This window comes from Talpa occidentalis, unplaced genomic scaffold (assembly GCF_014898055.3).
Source record: "Talpa occidentalis isolate TD23 unplaced genomic scaffold, MPIMG_talOcc4v2.1 talOcc4.2, whole genome shotgun sequence".
Lineage (NCBI taxonomy): Eukaryota > Metazoa > Chordata > Mammalia > Eulipotyphla > Talpidae > Talpa > Talpa occidentalis.
Genome location: NW_023602073.1, coordinates 24666903 through 24689108, shown reverse-complemented (window position 1 = coordinate 24689108; position 22206 = coordinate 24666903). Strand labels below are relative to the sequence as shown.

The 22206-nt window shown below is 43.9% G+C and overlaps 1 protein-coding gene across 1 annotated transcript; it reads left to right on the top strand.

Moving 5' to 3' along the window:
- The first annotated feature begins 4534 nt into the window (after positions 1–4534).
- LOC119251064 (zinc finger protein 345-like) lies at positions 4535–20301 on the top strand. The gene is made up of 5 exons (XM_054698431.1): positions 4535–4657; positions 6140–6277; positions 10263–10389; positions 10869–10964; positions 14810–20301. The coding sequence occupies exons 2-5, from the start codon at positions 6263–6265 to the stop codon at positions 17020–17022; spliced, it is 2451 nt and encodes an 816-aa protein (XP_054554406.1). The 5' UTR covers positions 4535–4657; positions 6140–6262; the 3' UTR covers positions 17023–20301.
- Positions 20302–22206: the final 1905 nt, after the last annotated feature.

The following is a 22206-nucleotide window of genomic DNA, read 5'->3' as shown; positions in this document are numbered from 1 at the left end:
GCAGCACTGTGAAGGTGTCTGCAGGCTCTGCAGTGTCAGTTTGATTCCAGGCCTGCCAGGGAGATACCCACATGGTGCGGCAGACCTCTCCTCTCTTGCCTGCTGCTACCCTCAACAGTGTTTCCAGTCCATCTGCCTCTTCTGCTCCCTGCTCTTCCTGGTGAACCCTCTCACCCTCCCGCACTTCTGGCCTATACCCCAGTTCTTGTATAAATAAATAAATCTTCAAAAAAAAAAAAAAAAAACAACTCGCAGGAGTGAAGTCTTATAAATGGAAAGGATGTAAGATATCGTTCTGCCACAAGACATACCTGGGTGCTCTTCAGACAACTCATGCAGCAGAAAAACCCCATGAAAGTCCAAAGTGTAAGAAAACGTTCTACAGGAAATCACTCCTCTTTGTACATCAGAGAAATCACACTGGAGAGAAACTCTGTGAAATGTCAAGAGTGTAGGAAAACTTTCTCCTGGAAATCAGCCCTCGCCGAACATGAGAGGATTGACACTGGAGGGAAACGCTATGAATGTCTAAAGTGTAAGAAAACATTCTACAGGGCCTCCCCGGTGGCGCAGCGGTTGAGCGCTGGGTTGCAAAGCTGCCCGCGGCCTCTGTGGCGCCGGTTCAATCCCCGGCTGCTCTCCGGCCACCGGAGGGGGGTCCCACATGGCGTGCAGACCTGTCTTGCTGCCCGCTGCTCCCCTCAGCAGTGTACTTCGGTCCTTGTGCCTGCTCTGCTCCCCACTCTGGCTCTGGTGAATTCTCTCACCCTCCCGCACTTCTGACTGTACCCAGTGCATGTATAAACAAAACAAACAAACAAAAAAAAAAAAAAAAAAAAAAAAAAAAAAAAAGAAAACATTCTACAGGAAATCACCCCTCATTGTACATTGGAAAGTCAGATTGGAGCCAAACCCTATGAATGTCGAGAATGTAGGTAATGTTTAATACGATGGTTGAGGTATAATTAATTTCTGTCTACATTTTATCAGTCATACTTGGTATATTATGCAGAGTTCATGATTGTAACTCAGCTCTAATTCTCTTAATTATCTGGCTTTATCCCCTGTGTATGTGAAGTCATGTGTTTGCTTTTTTGCTGCCTCAAACATCTGAGATACCCTCTTAGTAGATGAATTTGTTCATAACTAACTTTCAGGGTAAGTTTAGGACAGTAATGGGCCATGTATCAGAAAATCTAAAAGGAGATGTTGCTTCTGGGTGACTAACATTGATCTAAATCACCAAGAAGAGTTATGGGCTTCATCGTTGGCATAAATGTCAGACATAGGAACATGCTAGAGTTCAAATCATTTCATCAATTTCTCCCTATGGAAATATACTGACAGCTGATTAAAATCCTTATATATCTTCATGGTAGTAATAGAGGTAATGAATATTATTTGATGTTGTTGCCCAAAGAAATCTTCACAGGTACATGATGAGAGAACAGGTGACTTTCCAGTAACAGAGCATAGAATTGTGTGTGTGCACATTAGCTAAGTAATGAGCCTCTATGTTGACCACCAACATTGGGATCCAAGACGCAGAAGAACAAGAATGCTCCTTAAATACCTGCAACTTGATTTTTACCAAAGAGCATACACTGGTAGCTGAATATTTAGACTGTATGTGAACTTAATATGTTTTAATAAAGCTGATTTTTTTTTATAGAGGCATGTTTTATTTATTTGTTTGTTTTTTGTTTATACATGCACTGGGTACAACAGAAGCTCGGGAGGGTGAGAGAATTCACCAGAGCCAGGCGGGGAGCAGAGCAGGCAGAAGGACCGAAGTACACTGCTGAGGGGAGCAGCGGGTGGCAGGAGAGGTCTGCGCGCCATGTGTGACCCTTGCTGGTGGACTCTCCTCCGGTGGCCGGGGAGCAGCCAGGGATCGAACCGTCGCCGCAGAGGCCGCGGGCAGCTTTGCAACCCAGCGCTCAACTGTTGCGCCACCGGGGAGGCCCAATAAAGCTGATTTTAAAAAAAAGATTTATTTATTTGCGCATGTAAGATCAGAGGTCGAGGCCAAGGTTAGGTGGGGGCGGGGGTGAGAGGATTCACCAGAGACAGAGCAGAGAGAACAGGCAGCTCTACTAAAATACACTGAGAAGGGGAGCAGCAGGAGAGACAGGAGAGTTCTGCTCACCATGTGGGTCCACTCCCTGGCTGGGAATCAAATCCATGCTGTAGTGTCTGACAACAGCTTGATAGCACTGAGACTTTGACCCCTGTGCCACCAGGGAGGCCCATAAGCCCAAATGATTTTTATGTGGATATCCTCAGGTATATCTGATAACATTCTTTTGTAATTTTTTTTTGCATAGAAGAACAAGAATGTGGGGCAGTGGTGTAGTGGGTGAGAGGATTCATCAGCGACAGAGTGAGGAGCAGAACAGGCAGATTAACTGAACTACACTGCTAAGGGGAGCAGTGGGCATGAAAGGAGAGGACTGTTAGTCCATGTGGGTCAGTTCCCTGGCCTGGATCAAACTAGGGCCTTAGCTGTAATAAGGGTGAGACTTAATTTCTAGGGCACCAGGGAGGCCCTGATTACATGTTATCCTTCATCAACATTCACCAATTCCTCCTTGTTCAAGGAATAGGTAAACTATAGGAACAATAAACTGGTTGTCAACACAGTGTCAGGCTCCATTCACACAGTCCTTAAATCTCAAATAGTTTAATTGTATTTTGCAACAACTGCACTTTTTTTTTGGTCCGTTTAGTAACACCAGATGTAATGTGTATATTGACAATTATATAGGAGTATTGTCAAGAGCTTTCATCCAGCACTCCATGGTACCCTCAGAGGATCTTGCTACATTCCCTAGAACACACCCTGACGAATCACAATATAATTTCTTTACATGAGCTCATTTGCAGGCATTGGCAATGGTAGTCTTTCTCAAGCCCTCCCCTTGATTGGCCCTGGACCTAACCTCCACAGAGCGGACAATAGTCCTACCGTTTTAGGTTTAACTTGAATAATCTCAGTGAAGTTGAAGCACTCCAGTTAGGTACCCTAATATATTCACATGCCCCATTTCCTGCAACTCTTTCCTTTTTGAACTCTGATGTGTCCATGTAGCTTCACAAGGTGTGAGTGGACTTTAATCAGTATCTCTTTGTCGTAAATTTCTGTATTTTCATTTCTTGTCTTGTCTCTCCTTGAACTGTGACTCACCAGGTAATCCCGAGAGGCTTTCTTCACAAATTCGGCTTTAGTCACAATTATAATTAGAAGCAATACCCAGCAAATTCTCAATCAGGACCTATAAAATTGTATCCTATTTCTTTGAACAGTCCCTTTTCATGGCCAATAGAATGAACACGTTCTCATGGCTGTGATACATATTAAATGCCACATGTAAAGATGTTAGGAGACATTACTTAGGAATGACAGAATGTGTGGGAAGAGAGCGTGTGTGTCTGGGCCGCAAGTCCATCAGAGGCAGGCAGTGCTAGCAGTGGGCTCGGGCAGCAGTTGCTTTGTTTTTGATCAGCCGATAACTCTTAAAATGGACCTGACAAGATGGAAAATGTCAGTAAAAACCATTTAGCGAGAAATGAGGAGACTGTGAGCAGACTTAAGAAAAGGCGGAGGGAACCCTGGCTCAACTTGGTGGCCTCCAGCAGCTCTGAACCCTCACACAATGGATAGAAAAAATGGGGTCTGAGGGTACACAGTCCCTACTGGGAGCCTCTGCACTTGGTCTCTCACTGGCGCCCAAAAGGCAAAACTGCCACAGAGAAACGCCTTTACATGGAGTTTATTCAAGATGCTGAACAGGAAGTGTGCCCATAACACCCTCCTGGGGATGCAGCTCCTCAAGCACAGAGGGAGGGCAAAGTAAGAGGAACCCACTTCTTTGGGATCAAAGCAAGGACCCCTCCTTTTCCTCGCCAACCTGACTCAGTTCCTGTGCCTGGAACTGTTTGCAGAAATAAATTCTAGCCTTTTACCCAGGCAGGGGAAGAACAAGCAGTACTTTAGGAATGGTGAGGTCAGGAAAGCTTTGTTACTAATGCTTGAGGTCTCAGACCTGGGTAGTCCCATAAGGTCTGAGCCCTGGTCTAGAGCCAAAGAGTTTCTTTTCTACACAAGCACTTTACATTGATAAAGTTGGTTAGTTAGCATACAAATTCTTGACACAGGAAAAGGGGAAGGACAGAGATCTTTGAGGATGGCCTTGGAGATCTATCAGCTTGGTGGGCTGCCAGACCTTGTTTAGATATGCTTATTAAGGAAGCAAACTTGTTATTTACTTTACATTTACAGGTCTATGACTCTTAACAGGGAAAGATTTCTTTTTCTTAGCAGTTCCCTTTCAGAGCAATCTGAGGGGCTGCGCCCACCTGGCCCCGCCACCTCGTATGTCCTTGAGCCCCAAGGCGAAGACGCGCGCCCAGACGGTCCCTGACGGGCAGCGCACAGGATTGTGGGGAATGTAGTCGCCCGAGGACACGCGGTTCCCGCAAAAGGGCTCTGGGAAGGGGCTTCCGGGTTGGTCTGCGCAGGTGCGGCCCCGCGTCCTCCCCCTCCTTCCGGGAGGCGCGGGACCCTGCGCTGTCGTTGCTGCCGCCGACCGCGGGTTGGGCGCTGACTTTGTGTCTGAAGGCTGGGTTTGCGGTGAAACTGAGGACCTGAGTGCGGGTGTGGGGAGAAGGGGGAGCCCGGGGGCTGCGGACACGGTAGAGGCGCGTCGGGTGAGGCCTGAGGCGGGGGAGGGGGGGAGCCCCGGGGCCCTGGAACAGGCGCGCGGGAGGGTCCGCCCGGCGGGGGAGGCTCGGGCGTGCGGGTGGAGTTGCGGGGACCCCGCCCTGGACACAGGGGAGTCCCCCCAGGTGACACCCCTGCGTATTTTCAGGAGTTCTGGTGCGATTGTGACGTTCTGTTGATTGTTTGGTCGTGGAATTTTAGAATTTCCCGCTCCCGTGAATTGTTAGAAAGCCGGAGTGTGGTTTTACGGGGTTCGTTGAACTTTTTCTCTGTAAAGATCCACCCAAGTTTACTGCCTTTCAGCAAACACGCCCGCAGTTTTATTGCTGGAAGATGATGGTTCTGAATTTTTTTTAAGGAATTATTTATTTATTTATACAAGCACTGGGTACAGTCAGAAGTGCAGGAGGGTGAGAAAATTCACCAGAGCCAGAGCGGGGAACAGAACAGTTAGACTGACGAGGTGAAGTGCTGAGGGGAGCAGCGGGCGGCAGGAGAGGTCTGCGCGCCATGTGTGACCCTTGCTGGTGGCCGGGGATCAAACCAGCGCTGCAGAGGATGGGGGCAGCTTCCCAGCCCAGCGCTCAACCGCTACGCCACCAGGGGAGGCCCACCATGGTTCTGAATTTTGGGCTTTTCCCGTCACTTACGCGGTGTTGCCTGATGACACAGGAGGCTGTTGTTATCCTATGCCCTGACTGAGGCTGGTTGGGTTAACAATTTACCTTCCTTTTGGGGGGGATTGCCGTGGTTTTCGCTCAGCCGTGTGCCCTGACCGGTTAACCCCGGGTGTCTCCCCAGGAGACAGTGTCCCAGAAGCACAACCCCTGGAAAAGTGCTTTTAAACCTGAGCGCTTGCGCACTGATTTGCTTTGGGCGAACATCCCAGCTCAAATCCAAGTCATTGTCTAGGGGGTTGTACAAGGAAAGGAATCTGGGGAAGCAGTGCTCACGGAACCATTTCTGGGAATTTCCTACCAAAAACGTGCATTAGGTGCATCATTTCCTTTGAAATTGTGACCAATTTTTTTTAAAGTTATTTATGCATACAAGAACTGGGGTACAGCCCTGAAGTGTGGGGGTGTGTGAGAGGATTCACCAGAGACGGAGTGGGGAACAGAACAGACTGACTGTAATACACTGCTGAGGGGAGTAGCGGGCGAGACAGGTGAGGTCCGCTGTGCCATGTGGATAGCTCCCTGGCCAACGGGATCCAACTTGTGCTGCAGTGGCTGCGGATATCTTCATGGATTGTGTCTTAACCCCTTGCGCCACCAGGGAGGCCCGTGATCAATTTTTTTTTAAGTGATTAATCATTTTGAAACTTTCTACCAGTAATGGACTTGTAGGTCCTTTCCTGCCCCTTCTCAAGTGTGAACATGGCTGTCACATGAGTGACTCTCTGGTCTCTCCCAGGCAGTGAGGGGAGCTCTGGACCAGGACACTCCAGGACCCAGGTGTGAGCTGCCTCTCTTGCTGGATTCCATTCACCTCTCCCAGCACCACTTCCAGAGTCCTTAGGCATTTGTGAGAGCAGCAATGAATAAATCTGTGGTGAGTGATTTGTTTTCTTTAGCTTGGCTCTGCAGTTAGGAACACTGCTCCTCTGTTCATAGGTGTAGATGAACCTTTCTGTAATGAATTTTCACGTTTGTATAAATAACTTATGGAAGTATTGCTGATTATATGGAGTTTCCTTTTTTTTTTTTCTTAAATCTCTGCACCATTATCTGCAGGGACTGTACCACTCTCGTGGCCGCCAGCTGTGGGTGAGAGCTCCTTTTTCTCTGCACCCTCTCCAACGTTGTTAATTTCACTCTTTTTTGTTTGGGCCATTTTCAAGGGGTGAGGTGGCATTTCAGTGTGGTTTTAATTTACATTTTTATTACAATAAATTAAAGTGAACATTCCTATGTCTGTTGGACCTCAGAATTTCTTCTTTAGCGAAGTGTTTATTTAGTTCCTTTGCCTGTTTTTAATTGACTCATTGGTTGGTTTCTCAGATTGGATGGCAACATTATAAATTTTGTTTTATTTATTTTTATTTTAAAATTCTTTTGTTATTTAAAGATTTATTCATACAAGAGCTGGGGTGCAGGCCTGAGGTGTGGGGCTGAGTACATTCACCAGAGACAGAGTAGGGAGCAAAATAGGCATATCTATTGAAACACTGCTGAGGGGAGCAGCAGGCACAACAGGAGAGGTCTGCTGGGCCATGTGGGACCCTCGCTGGCTGGCCAGGATCAAACTGGTGCTGCGGAGGCTGCGGACAGCTTCACAGTGCTGTGCTCAACTTCCTGCGCCACCAGGGGAGGCCTGTAAAATGTGTTCTGATTACTGTTGGTGTTATATATATTTTGAAGTCAGGAAGTGTGATAGTTACATTTTCTTCTTTTCTTTTTCTTTTTTGCTGCGAGCCAGCCGCAGCAGCCTGGGTGTCAGGGGTTCCTGAAGGATGGCAAGGCGTTGGCGTAATTGTAGAAAATGCGGGGCAGGGGGAATGAGGAGATGTGGACACTGGATCAGGGTGCAGGGTGCAGGCATCGTCCTGCTGAGGGTCTCAGCAGTTCTTTATTTATACTAAGACAAATTGTGAGTGCATGAGCATATGCATTAAGGTAGGAAGATAACAATCATCACATGTTTTTCAAGAGCAGCCAAAGGTCTGTTTGCCATCCTGCAGTGGTTGTGACATTTATTATTCTTTGTCTTAAAGAAGGCACAGTTGCTAACAAATGTTCTTAAAATAGTTATTTACTTTAAACAACCCAACAGTTATATTACTAGCAAAAAGCCTATGTAACTGCAACTAACATTTCTATGTTTGCCATGGTGAATGATTAACTAAGGGCTAGGGGAAACAAAGGACAGGTTACCTGGGGGAAGGGAGACAAAGGGATATTTTCTAACTAACCTATGAAGTTTAGACTAACATATAACCAAATGATTAAAGCAAAAAACAGAAGGCTATTATAAAGAAATCATCTATAGTATATTTTTTTTTTATTAAATCTAAATTTCCCGTTTTTTTTTTTTTTTTAATAGAGGCATGTTTATTTATTTATTTGTTTGTTTGTTTTTGTTTATACATGCACTGGGTACAGTCAGAAGCCCGGGAGGGTGAGAGAATTCGCCAAAGCCAGAGCGGGGAGCAGAGCAGGCAGAAGGACTGAAGTACACTGCTGAGGGGAGCAGCGGGCGGCAGGAGAGGTCTGCGCGCCATGTGGGGCCCTCCTCCTGTGGCCGGGGAGCAGCCGGGGATCGAACTGGCGCCGCAGAGGCCGCGGGCAGCTTCGCAACCCAGCGCTCAACCTCTGCGCCACTGGGGAGGCCCTATAGTATATTGTTTTAATATTGATTCGATATTGAGGAACCAAGGGCTTGGAGGGCTTTAATGCCAGGCAAGCCACACTGACTCTTTCCTAGCTCCAGCTCTCAATTAAGGGAAGAACTTTCCTAATCTAACAAAAGAGTTTTCTACCTATTACTTCTGTACTTATCTAGTCAGCCTAGTTTCCTTATCTAACTTTAAGATCAAGGGAAATTTCCATTTTCTGTAAGATTGCTGGTTGTTGTTTTAAGGAACTACAAATATTTCATCAGGGGCAGGGCTGGAGATGGTTATAGCTTTTGGTTTTTGAAATGGTAAATACGTGACATATCAGTAGTTGTAACACTGACTATTTCCAAATGCATTATTTGTGCTGCCATGGTTATTAGCTTAACCAGTCACAAAATTGTTGTTAACTTATTCTTGAATGCATACTCTTAACAGCTACCATATCAATTGTTACATCTAGGGGAATTAGCCTGAGAGATGTTTACAGCCTTTTGTTCCCAGAAGTTTTTTCACTTTGTTAATGTAAGGCCAGATGTTGAATTACTGCCTTTTGGCAGAGAACTACTAATTTTATTAAAAAATGTAACATTTATATCATGCAGTGCCATTTGCCATCAATTTGGTTATTCAGTAATTGATTAAACAGTATTTGCAGTTTTACTTTTAAATGCGTATTTTAACAATGGTAGAAACTAGCCATAAACAAATGAGAAGAATCTAGGAGTCAGCTAAAGAGATTCCTGACTTTTCAGAAATCTGCCCCATGCCCGGACCTTTGTCAGACACATGAGTAGCGTGGCTCCCAGTACTTTTTTTTTTTTTTTAAAGGTTTAAAAAGATTTCTTTTATTTATACAAGAGCCAGGGCACAGGCCAGATGCCCGGGAGAGTGCGAGGATTCACCAGAGACAGAGCGGGGAACAGGCAGACTGACGAAATATATTGCTGAGGGGAGCAGTGGGTGAGACAGGAGAGGTCTGCTCACCATGTGGGTTGCTCCGAGGCCAGTGGGGATGGAACCAGCAGTGCAGAGGCAGTGCAGGCTTCACAGCGCTGCGCTCAGCCACCTGCACCACCAGGGAGTCTCCATTTTCTTCTTTTCTCTCAAGATATTTGGCTATTTGGGACCTTCTGTGGGTTGCTATTAATGTGGTGATTGTTATGTTTCCTTACAACAAACCTCCTTGATGTGTGGATAGGTATTGATTAAATTTGTAAATTGCTCTGGACAATAAAGTCCTTTATGATGTTAGTTCTTCCCACCTAGGAGCACAGGATGTCTTTCTATTTCTTTGTATGTTTTATTTCCTTTAATAGAGTTTTATAATTTTCAGTGTTCAGGTTCTTCCTGTTTAACTTTAATGAAATAATCAGTTATTTCATTCTTTTTGGTGTGAATGTCAGTGTAAATGCCAGTCATTTCACATACATTCTTTTCATAATTTGTTTATACTTTCAGAGAAATAAACAAAAAAGTTGTCATGTATTCAGTTTTAAAAATTATAAAATAGTCAACATATATAATGGACCCTAAGGGTTCAAATATGATTGGCTATTTGTTGTTGTGTTGTTTTTGCTTTGCTTAGTATTTCATCATTGCCTTCAATTTTCTTCCAGTCTTTCAGCTCAGTTTCTACTATGAATTTTCCAATTGTCCTGCCTCCTTGCTGTACAAATATGTGCCCTTGGGTCAGATTTGACATCATGAAATTATAGCATCCACGGTGGTTCGTGGGCATAAATGATCCTCTGTGCTCAGTGGGTGCATTAGACTGTTACTGTGTAAACTCGGATCTCACTGGGTAAGGGCATTCTTCTCATTCAGAACCAGGTCTTCCTTTTTTTTTAAAAATAAAAAGATTTATTTATTTATACATAAATTGCTGGGGCACAGGCCAGAGGTGAGGGAGATTGGGGGGATGAGATGATTCATCAGAGATAGTGGGGAGCAGAACAGGCAGGTCTATTGAAATACACTGCTGAGGGGAGCAGCGGGTGAGACAGGAGAGGTCTGCTGTGCCATGTGAGTCATATCCCTGACCAGGGATCAAACTCGTCCTTCAGTGGTTGTCATAGCTTCATAGTGTTAAGACTGAAGCCCTTGTGCCACCCTGGGGGCTCCTAAAAACTGTCTTTTCACCTCATATCCTGTTCAGAGCTCTGCTGTTGGCCATGTGGTAATTGTATATTTTGATTTCAGGAACCCTTGACCTTCAGAGATGTGGCCATAGAATTCTCCCGGGAGGAGCAGGACTGCCTGGATCAGGCACAGTGGAAATTGTATCGGGATGTCATGTTAGAGACCTACAAAAATATGGTGTCGTTGGGTGAGGAGAACATCCCTCCAGATTTCCTCATCTGCCCTTAGCGTTTCCTGTGCTGTGTGTGGGTATGCTCCTGGGATGTCCAGATTTATGGGTACATTTAGATCCCTACTTTAAGGAAAAACTGTGGGTTTGTTGGAAAGAAAGTCTCATGCTGTTTCATCATGACTGAAACCTCTCTTAGGGGTGATATGCAACTTGCTGTCTCTATTAGTGCTCATTCAAGAAAATCTCTGCTTTAACTGCTATATGCTACAATCCCAGCTTCTACCACATTCCAGGACTCAGGTCTAGATACGGTTCTTGGGATATGAAAATTTCAATGATTTCTGATAAAGGTGCTGTCAGAAAAAGTATTTGCAGCAATCCTTTTCTGGAACCTTGTATACTTTCCTCTCTACTGAGCACAATACTATATTGTATTGGGAATTTGAGAATCTCCAGGTGATTGTTCATCTTATATCACCTGTCCTAATAAACAGGTCTTGCTGTGTCTAAACCTGACCTGGTCATCTTGTGGGAGCAAAAGATGGAGCCCTGGGATGTGAAGAGAAGTGCAAATTCTGTCATCCTCCCAGGTAGGTGGAATGAATCCAGCAGATGACACAGGTGGGAGGTACAGTGGTCAACAGGAAAGCATCCTAAAATTTGTTTGGGAATTTCTGTTTCTGGGGTTGCAGACATGCTCTTATTTTGTCGTGGAGTCTTAGTCTTGCTCTCCCTGGTGGCGGGCGGAGGGGGGGGGTCTCCTTCCTGACACTTGAGTCCTCTGTCTTTCCTTCTTACTGAATTGAGCTAAGGTTTTGTCAGTTTTATTGATCTTTCAAAATCCAGACTCCCTCTCATAGAGGAGCTCCTGCTTTTTGGCCATGATTTTACATTCATGTATTTCTTACTTATTTATTTATTTTTTAAAAAAGATTTGTTTATTTATTTATACAAGCACTGGGGTACAGTCAGAAGTGCGGGAGGGTGAGAGAATTCACCAGAGCCAGACTGGAGAGCAGAACAGGCAGACCGAAGTAGTACACTGCTGAGGGGAGTAGTGGGCGGCAGGAGAGGTCTGAGTGCCATGTGGTACCCTCGCCGGCAGCCAGGGATCGAACCGGCACTGCAGAGGCTGGGGGCATCTTTGCAACCCAGCGCTTAACCACTGCGCCACCGGGGAGGCCCTTCTTATTTCTTTTTAAATGTCTTCCTTTCTGCCAATATGGAGCTTACATTGTTTTTTTTCTAATACCTTGAGGTGTGAAGTTATGTTCCTCAGCTGAGATCCCTCTTATTGCTAGTGTAATTGTTTAATGCTTTAAATTTACCTCTTGGTATTGTTTTCTGAATCCCACATATTTTGGGGAGTTTGCTTCGTTTTAATGTTTTCTCAGTATTTCTTAGTTTTTTGGAGTCAAGGATTTGGTGATTCAGGGTTACCTTGCTCTACGTGATTCAGGGAATAGATTCTCATCTCCTCAGATGTCTGCAGTACCACACCCACCACCAGTGCATTGTGGGCTTCTCCATAGATTTTGAATCCCCTCCCACTTCGTACCCACACCCACTGACCCTCCCTCTTCCGTACCTTGCATTCTGCAATCCTATTTCTGGACTTTATTTTGGTTTGTATTGTCAGTTTCTTTGCTTTCTTTCTCCAAAGTCCAAACAGGAGTGAATTTATCTAGTAAGTCTTTCTCCTGATTCATTTCACTGAGCATAATCCTTCCCCAGCATTCCATCCTTGTTGTTCCAAATGGTCCGATGTGTCCTTTTTCATAGCTCAGTAGTAGTCCATCCTGTGTATATACCACATCTGCCTTTTCTTTTTTTCAAGATTCATCCATTTATGCACACAAGAGCTGGGGTACAGGCCTGAGGTGCAGGGGGTGAGAGGATTCATCAGAGACAGGTTAGGAAAGAGAACAGGCAGATCGACTGAAATACACTGCCGTGGGGAGCAATGGGCAAGTCAAGAGAGGTCTCCTGCACCATGTAGTTTGCTCCCTGTCTGGCCAGGGATCGAACCCTTGCTGCAGAGGCTGCAGACAGCTTCATAGATTGCATATTAACCCCTTGCACCACCAAGGAGGCCCCACATAATCCTTTCAGAATTGTTTTTCACCCCTGTTTGTCAACTCAAGTTCTTGAATTTATATCATTATTTCCCTTCCAGTTGTAAATGGGGCTTGAACCTCTCCTTGATTTTATTGTTCTGCTGTTCTGCATTCAGGTCTGTCTTTGTGTGCTGCACACATTCAGGACCTCATGTTAGTGTGTATGTAGTATTACAATGCTTCCCAATACATGTACTTTTCTTTTATTTTCTTGGGGCATTCTTTTCATTCTGTGATGCTGTAGACTCAGATTATATTATTTTGATATTAGTGTCATCAACACTCCATTTTCTTTTTTTTTTTATATTCCCCATACAGTTGCACCCCCCCTTATTTTCTCCCCAATCCCTCCTCTCCTCACCACACCCACATAGTGTGTCTCTGGTTTATAGTTGCTTGTTGATTTTGATTTTTTCTTTATTATAGTTATTCTTCTTCCTGGTCCCTTATTTAGGTTTTCTAGATTCCTGCTATGAGTGAGACCATCTGGTATTTTTGTTTTTCTTTCTGGCTTATTTCGCTGAGCATGATCCCTTCCATCTCCATCCATGTTGCAAATTGTACGAGTTTATCTTTTTTGATTGCTGAGTAATATTCCATGGTGTATATGTACCACATCTTCTTGATCCAGTCATCTATTTTTGGGCAGTTGGGTTGTTTCCAAAGCTTAGCTATTGTAAATAGTGCTGCTATAACCATAGGGGTGCAGGTGCCCTTTGGAATTAATGTTTCTATGTCATTTCGGTAAATACCAAGGAGTGGAATTGTTGGATCATATGGAATCTCTATCTTTAGTAGGTTGAGGAATCTCCACACATCTTTCCATAGTGGTTGGACCAGTTTGCACTCCCAGCAACAGTGCAGGAGAGTTCCTTTTTCTCCACATCCTTGCCAACATTTGTTGCTGCCAATTTTTTTAATATGTGCCATTCTCACTGGTGTGAGATGGTATCTCATTGTAGTTTTGATTTGCATTTCCCTGATTACAGGTGATGTTGAACATTTTTTCATATGCCTCTTGGTCATTTGCATTACATCTTTGGAGAAGTTTCTTTTTAGCTTTCCTGGCCTTTTTTTTTTTTTTTTTTTAAAGATTTATTTTTGTACAAGACTGGGGCACAGGCCAGAGGCACGGGAGTGTGAGAGGATTCACCAGAGTCAGAGCGGGGAGCAGAACAAGCAGAAGGACTGAAGACACTGCAGATGGCTTCTGTGCTGTGTGGGAATCTCCCTGGCTGGCCGGAAATCGAACCTGTGCTGCAGAGGCTGCGGACAGCTTCATGGCGTGGCGCTCAACCCGCTGCGCCACCAGGGAGGCCCTCTTCTGCCCATTTTTTGACTGGATTATTTTCTTAGTTTTTGTTGAGTCTCATTGGCTTTTTGTACATTTTTGTGATCAGTCCTTTATCATTAGTCAACACTCCATTTTCATAATCATGTTTTCACAGAATCTAGTTCCATACTTACATTCCACGTGGTGCACTACAGTCTTTGTTGAGTTTCATATAGGTACGATTGAATTGGTCTTATTTTTAATTCCTTCAGACACATTTGTCATTTTCATGCGGGCTTTTAATTAATTTACACACAAAGTATTTCTGCAAGGGAGGCATTAACTTTATTAGAAAATGATTCCTGTATTCTCAGCTTCTTTATACCTCATTTCCTCCCTAGTGCATCTCCGTATTATTCCTCTCTCCTTTCTTGTTGGTGATTTCCCTCCAATTGCTCACACATCATATACTAATTGAGGTATATTGGTTTGTAATATTATTTACAAACATTGTAAAGCATTGTCACCCAACCTATTACACATAATAACATCATTCTCGTTTTCATTTCCTTTTCCATGTATTTTACTGGTATCTTTTTTGTCACAATGGGGATTAGACAACATGTTGAAAAGTTATGACAGCCTTATCTAAACTGAAAACAATGTAAATTCAACCGCATACCAAAACTCAGCTGTTTACCATTTCTATCCCTATGGACATCACGAATTATGTCTCATTATATTTGTATTCTACTACATAGTTCTATTTTTTTTTGGTGCCATCTATCCAAATTCTCAAGCAGAAACTATTTTTGCTGTAGGATTATATATCATGCCGTTTTCTGTGTATTTGCTATGTATTTATCTTTTCCTGAGGACATGACCTTTTCGTAGGCATATGTGTTGCTAGCTAGTGCTGATGTTACCTGTCTAACATCATGCCGGGGCTCTTTATTTGGTATTAGCTTTATATATTAAATAGTTAAAATATTTTTTTTTTTTTTGAGTGCTGTAAGTGGAGTGATTATTCCTTGCTGTCTCACAGCCATGTCTTCTCAAGACGACCATGTCTCCATGCAACAGTCAGGCAGAGAAGATTTGTTCCTAAATGTGGGACCGGGAGATGATGGAATTGACACCTTTGAGAATTTACAATTACTGAAAGACCGGACATGTCAAGAGGCATGTGAAGGGCACAATGGTTATTGCGATGAAGATTGCCAAGCAGGAACAATTATCCATAGTAAAATTCTTCCTGCAGGAACTGATCCAGCATGTAAACCATGTTGGGTAAGACTCCATTTTATGTCTCTTGCATGTATAGAAAAATACATTTCTGTTAGCAAAGACCCATGTGATAGTTTTACCAAGATACATTCTCAGAGAGGAATATTGGAACACTTGGATAGTCCCCTTGTCCATAATGGAAATGATTATTCAAAACATTGTCACCGTGGGATAGGTTTAAACGTTCAGTCAAATCATTCTCAACATCCTCTGATTAAAAAGGTAGATGAAAAATCTACACGAGAGCATATTGAGGAGTCCTCAAAACTTCTCCAATATCAGACAATTCATGAGAAACCTTACAATTGTAAAGAATATGGCAAAGCTAACAAATGCTGCTCAAGACTTACTGAACATCAGAGAAAGAAACGGCACAAACGTGAAGAGCGTGTTAAAGGCTTTTGTCGGCATTCACAGCCGACTCGACATCTAAGGAGTCATACTGGAGAAAAGCCTTACATGTGTCTAGACTGTGGTAAAACCTTTGTAAGTTTGTGTTGCCTTTCCCAGCATCAGAGAGTTCATAATGGTGAGAAACCTTATAAATGTGAAGAATGTATGAAAACCTTTAAGGTGAAGTCAAGTCTCAGTCAGCATCAGAGAATTCATACTGGCCAGAAAGCTTACCAATGTGAAGTATGTGGCAAAGCCTTTAAGTATAAGTCAAATCTTACTCGACATCACAGAAATCATACTGGGGAGAAACCTTACAAATGTGAAAAGTGTGGCAAAGCCTTCAGCTTGCTTTCAAGTCTTTCTGACCATTACAAAATTCATACGGGGGAAAAGCCTTACAAATGTAAGGAATGTGGCAAAGCCTTTAATAGAAATTCAAAACTTACTCGACATCATAGAATTCATACTGGGCAGAAACCTTACAAATGTGAAGAATGTGGCAAAGCCTTTACCTGGGTGTCAAATCTTTCTGAGCATTACAAAATTCATACTGGGGAAAAGCCTTACAAATGTAAAGAATGTGGCAAAGCCTTTAAGACTAATTCAAAGCTTAGTCAACATCATAGAATTCATACTGGGCTGAAACCTTACAAATGTGAAGAATGTAAGAAAGCCTTTAAGCTGAAGTCATGTCTTCGTCAGCATCAGAGAATTCATACTGGCCAGAAAGCTTACCACTGTGAAGTATGTGGCAAAGACTTTAGCAGTAAGTCAAATCTTACACATCATCACAGAATGCATACTGGGGAAAAACCTTACAAATGTGAACAATGTGGCAAAGCCTTTAATTATATTAAAAGTCTTACTCGACATCACAGAATTCATGCTGGGCTGAAACCTTACAAATGTGAAGAATGTGGCAAAGCCTTTACCTGGGTGTCAAATCTTTCTGAGCATTACAGAATTCATAGTGGGAAAAAACCTTACAAATGTAAAGAATGTGGCAAAGCTTTTAATAATAATTCAAGTCTTACTCGACATCATAGAATTCATACTAGGGAGAAATCTTACAAATGTGAAGAATGTGGCAAAACCTTTAACTGGCTCTCAAGTCTTTCTGATCATAACAACATTCATACTGGGAAAAAACCTTACAAATGTAACAAATGTGGCAAAGACTTTAAACATATTAAAAGTCTTACTCGACATCGCAGAATTCATACTGGGCCAAACCCTTATAAATGTGAAGAATATGACAGAGCCTTGTACTGCAAGTCAAATCTTTCTAACAACTACAGAAATCACACTGGGGAAAAGCCTTACAAATGTAAAGAATGTGGCAAAGCTTTTAATAATAATTCAAGTCTTACTCGACATCATAAAATTCATACTGGGGAGAAACCTTACAAATGTGAAGAATGTGGCAAAGCCTTTAACCAAAAGGCAAATCTTAGTCAACATCATAGAATTCATACTGGGGAGAAACTTTACAAATGTGAAGAATGTGGCAAGGCCTTTAAGTGGAAGTCAGGTCTTATTCTACATCACAAAATTCACTTCAGAGAGAAGTGTTAAAATTGTGAAGTCCATTTTTTGACTTTAGTCTCTTTAATCATAAGTCCAGCAGTTTAACCAGAAATGGCAAAGTGATTATCCAGAAGTCCAATCATCCTCAACATAAGACTGCCTACTGAGAGAAACCCATCAATGGAAATTGATGAATGGATTGTCCAAATATATATTTTGAAACCACCAGATTTTCATACTGGAAACTTTATAAAGAAGTGAAAAGAGGAGAATAATTTATGATGAAAATTAAATGCATATTAAGACATTACAGTGCAGTAAGAAGTTAATTCCACTTGTCAGACATTGCCTTAAATGAGAATATGGTTTTGGAGCATAAACCAAGATTAAAACACTTAATGTTAGTATAATTTAAAAGTTCAGGAGGCCTCTCTGGTGGCTCAAGGGGTGAAGTTGCAGCATTCTGATGCTGTTGGCAACCACTGCAGCACAAGTTTGATTCCTGTCCAGGGAGCTGACCCACATGGAGCAGCAGACCTCTCCTGTCTTGCCTGCTGCTCTCCTCAGCAGTATATTTCTGTATATCCACCTGTTCTGCCTCCACTCCATCTTCGGTGAATCCTCACACACACCCCCCCCCCACACACACCTCTGGCCTACACCCCAGCTCTTGTATGCATAAATAAAATGAATCTTTAAAAAACAAAAGGTGAAGACAATGGTTTGGGGACATATATAGTTATTTTCTATGTCCTTTTTTATCAACCATACTTGGGATATGAAGAGACATGAGGAATGAAATTCAGCCCTACATCACTTCATTCTATGGCTTCTCATAGGTATGTGATGTCGAGTTTGATTTTTGCTGCCTTAAACATCTAAGGGACCCTTCTCTAATGGATGGATTTGCTCACATCTAACTTGCTCTGGCAAATTTAAGATGGTGTCATACATCATGTATGAAGAATCTAATGGATATGCTGTTTGTGGTTGACTCAAAAGATTTATCTAAATCACCCAGAAGAGTCATCGGCTTCATTGTTGGCATAAAAGTCAGAGAAACATGCTGAAGTTCAAGTCATTTCATCTTTTTCTCCTTAGGGAATACACTGACAGTTTATTAAAGTCCTGATGTTTTTCACAGTAGTAATAGAGATCGTGAATATTATTTGATGTTGCCAAAAGAAATATTCACAGGCACATGATGAAAGACCAGGTGACTTTCACAACAGGGCATGGCATTCTTATCCATTCACATTAGCTTAGTAAAGAGTCTATGTTGAACACTTAACTCTGGGATTCTGGTATCAGAAGGTCCAGAATGCTTCCTAAATGCCTGAATCCTGACTTTTACGAAATAGCATACAATAGTATCTGAATGTCTTACTTAGACTGTAAACTTTATATTCATACATATATTTTTTAATAATGCTGATTTTTAATGTCATCCTGACGGGTACTTGATAACATGTCGCTCACCAGCAATAACCAATTCCATTTTAAGGCTTTTAGTAACAGATGAGAACAATAAGGTGGTTGTCTACACAGTGTTATGTCATCATTAGCAGGCTCTGTTCTCAGATACCTTTTATTTGAAATAGTTTTGACTGTATTTTGAAGAACTACACACTTTTTTTTGTTCTGTTAGTAACCCCGGATATTGTTGAGTGTATTTAATATAATGCTGGAGTATTTTGAAGAATTTTGCCAAACACTTCATGATATTGGTGCTTTGCCATCCATTTTTTTGTGCCTAAAACTATCTCTAGGGACTCTGAAGTGACACTAGACCCTCTTTTAGAGGTTCCTGCTACACTCCTTTATAACACTCTGCATGATCACAAGGAAATATAAATTCTTCACCTGACTTCACATGCAGACATTGTCATGCCTCTCTAGTCTAAGGGCCTCCTCTTGATTGGCCCTGGGTAAAATTTCCACAGAACTGACAATAGACAATACTTAGTTACTTACATTAAGGAATACATACTGTATTTCTCCCTTAGTTTACCTGGAGTAACACAATCTTCAGGATCTTTGAAACACTCCAGTTAGGGATTTTTTAATGGCCTTCAAACACACATTGTCTTAGATTTGATATATATTTAATCCAACATGTAAATACATTGAGACATTACTGAGGAATGACAATGGCTGGGAAAAAAAAGTATTCTGGAGAGCAGGGTGTGTGTAGGGAAGCATTTCATGATGTCACTGGCTTGGGCAGCAGTTGGTTATTTTTGGAAGAGGCAATTACTTCTAAAATGGGGCTGTTTGTAGGAGGTGTCTGGTAGTATGGAGGCACTCTATTCCATTTAGGGGAAAGCCAGGATAGTGCCAGCAGCTCACACTGATGTTTTTTAAGAAATAGAATGAGGGTATTTCGGCTCAGCCTTGGTGGCCTTCAGCAGATACTGGGCAAGGCAGCTGTGCAAGGATAGAATGGAGTCTAAGGATACTGTCCCCTGCTGGTCTTCTGGGGACCAGGAAGGCAAAATTTAAACACCAGAAATGCCTTAGTTGGAGTTTGATCTAGATGGCTGACCAGGGAGTCTTCATGCTCCACCCTTCTGAGGATGCAGCTTCGGAACTACAAAGAAGGGGGGTTGTGAGGAACCCAAATCCGGAACCCAATTATAAGAGTACACAGCAAGGGGGCCACCCTTGGTGGCGCAACCATTGAGCCCTGAGCTGCGAGGCTGCCCGCAGCCGCTGCAGCGCCGGTTCGTTCCCTGGCCGCCGGCAAGGGTGTCCCCCGCCACACACACAAAAAGAGTACACAGCAAGGTTCCCTACTTAAAAAAAAAAAATCTTTTTCTGCATACAAGAACTGGGGGTGTAGGCCGTCTGTGTGGGGGATGGTGCGGTGATGAAAGAATCAAAGAGGTCTGTAGCATCAAACGCTGCCAATACCGTGAAAGCTCTGAGACGTTAACCCTTTCACCCCCAAGGGGTACCCAGTTACTTTCCTATTCACCTCAGCCCTGAACCAGTTCTGGTGCCCCCATGTTCAGTGTCCCCGCCCATCTGTCCATTTTCCCTCAACCTCCACTGATCCCACCTCCAGGCTGCAAAATCCACCCCTGACAACGTCACGGCTGGCTCACAGTATCGTGGGAAATGTAATCTGGATCCCACGCGGTTCCTGCCTAAGGCTCTGGGGCGGGGCCTACAGGTTCTCCGCGGCTGCGCCCCTGCCCGCCCACCTTTTGCCGGAAGTTTCGGTACTGCCCTTTGGGCTGCTGGGCACCCGGGTGTCACCTGGACTTTGTGTCCGAAGGCTGGGTTTGCGGTGAAACTGAGGACCTGAGTGCGGGTGTGGGGAGAAGGGGGAGCCTGGGGGCTGCGGACACGGTAGAGGCGCGTCGGGTGAGGCCTGAGGCGGGGGAGGCGGGGAGCCCCGGGGCCCTGGAACAGGCGCGCTGGAGGGTCCGCCCGGCGGGGGAGGCTCGGGCGTGCGGGTGGAGTTGCGGGGACCCCGCCCTGGACACAGGGGAGTCCCTCCAGGTGACACCCCTGCGTATTTTCAGGAATTCTAAATGTGATTGTGACGTCAGTTGATTGTGTCCTGGAATTTTAAGATTTCCTCGCCCACAACATAACCTTTTTTTTTTTTTTTTTTAAAGATTTATTTATACAAGCACTGGGTACAGTCAGAAGCGCGGGAGGGTGAGAGAATTCACCAGAGCCAGAGCCGGGAACAGAACAGGCAGACTGACGAAATACACTGCTGAGGGGAGCAGCGGGCGGCAGGAGAGGTCCGCGCGCCATGTGGGTCGCCACTGGGGAGGCCCCCGCCACGTAACCTTTTAGAAGCCCTGCGTGTGGCATAGATCAGTCACTCAGCATTTTCCGTGCGACCCTCCACCCAAGATTATAACTGACCCAAATAAAGACCCTAGCCTGTTTATTCCTGGAAGTTGGGTGGTTCTGCATTTGGTGTCTATTTTCCCGTCCAGGTCCTTTGCTGGTGCATTTGGGATGACACAGGAGGCTGTGGTTACCCTGTGCCTGACGGAAGGTGTTTGTATAAGAATTTCACCGCCGTTTTGGTGGGTTTATAGTGGCTGTCACTCAGCCATGTGCCCCTGACAGGCGATCCCCGGTGTCTTCCCAGGAGGACAGTGTCCCAGAAGGCAGGACCTCGGGAAAAGTGCTTTTCATCCTATGCTTATCCTCACTGATTCCCTTTGGGCAAACATCCCAAGCCAAATCCAAATCATTGCCAAAGGGGATATCCAAAGAAATGAATGTAAGGAAGCAGGGCTCAGGGAACCATTTTTGGGAGTGTCCTAGCAAAAAAAGTATATTAGATGCATCTTTTCTTGTGAAATTGTGGTCAACAGTTTTGTATGTGATTAAAAAAATATATATTTTTTTTAAGTTTCTGAACTTTGAATTTCTTGGATAATCAGTTTTATTTTGACACAGGCAGGTAGGACAGATGGGGGAGGGGGCAGGAAAGTGGGTGGAGAAAGGAATTATATGCCATGGTGAAGTTTGAACTCAGCTGTCACAGGCAGTGACTCTCTGGTCTTTCCCAGGCAGTGTGGGGAGGTCTGGAAAGGAGACTCGACTCAGGTGCAAGCTGCCTCAGTCCTCACCTGCTGGACTCATTCACCTCTCCCAGCGCCACCTCCAGAGTCCTTATGCATGTGTGAGAGCAGCATACAATGAATAAGTCAGGTCAGATTGTTTTTCTTTCACTTGTAGTACATTGAGTTTATGCCCTTTATGAGAATTCATGAACTGAAATGTAAAAGTAGAAATGTGTAAAGTTTTCTCCAAGGAAACATACATCAACAAGAGAAAGGTGTCATGTAGATACAGGCAAATCACATATCCAATATGAGTGGAAATGGGCTCTGCCCTGATGCCATGTCAGGGTCAGACACGTGCCCCCTGATGAGAATGAACCGCTTGGGGACACTGTGTTGCATGTCTTGGGGTGAGAACTTGCAGAGCAGAGTCTGTACCTGGGTTTCCATTGACGTAGCTGATGGTGTGGACAGGGCTCTTCACCCCTCTGGAAATAAACACTTCCTGAGTTCTTCACTGGTCATGGTTGCTTGTCAGGTTTGGGGTAAAGGAAGAGGGAGAGGAATGGTGGGTGGGGACCTGAGTGCAGAATGGGGGTTAAGGAGTCACGTGTCATTTAAAAAGGACAGCTTAATTTTAAAGGTTTCTGTGCAGTTGCTAAAATAATAGAGTGTGTGCCAGACAACTCTTGGA

Excerpts from the sequence above, each read along its gene's own strand:
- LOC119251064 (XM_054698431.1), top strand. Across the intron at positions 10,390-10,868 it reads CAAAAATATGGTGTCGTTGG|GTCTTGCTGTGTCTAAACCT; the intron begins GTGAGGAGAACA and ends CCTAATAAACAG. Across the intron at positions 10,965-14,809 it reads AAATTCTGTCATCCTCCCAG|CCATGTCTTCTCAAGACGAC; the intron begins GTAGGTGGAATG and ends GCTGTCTCACAG.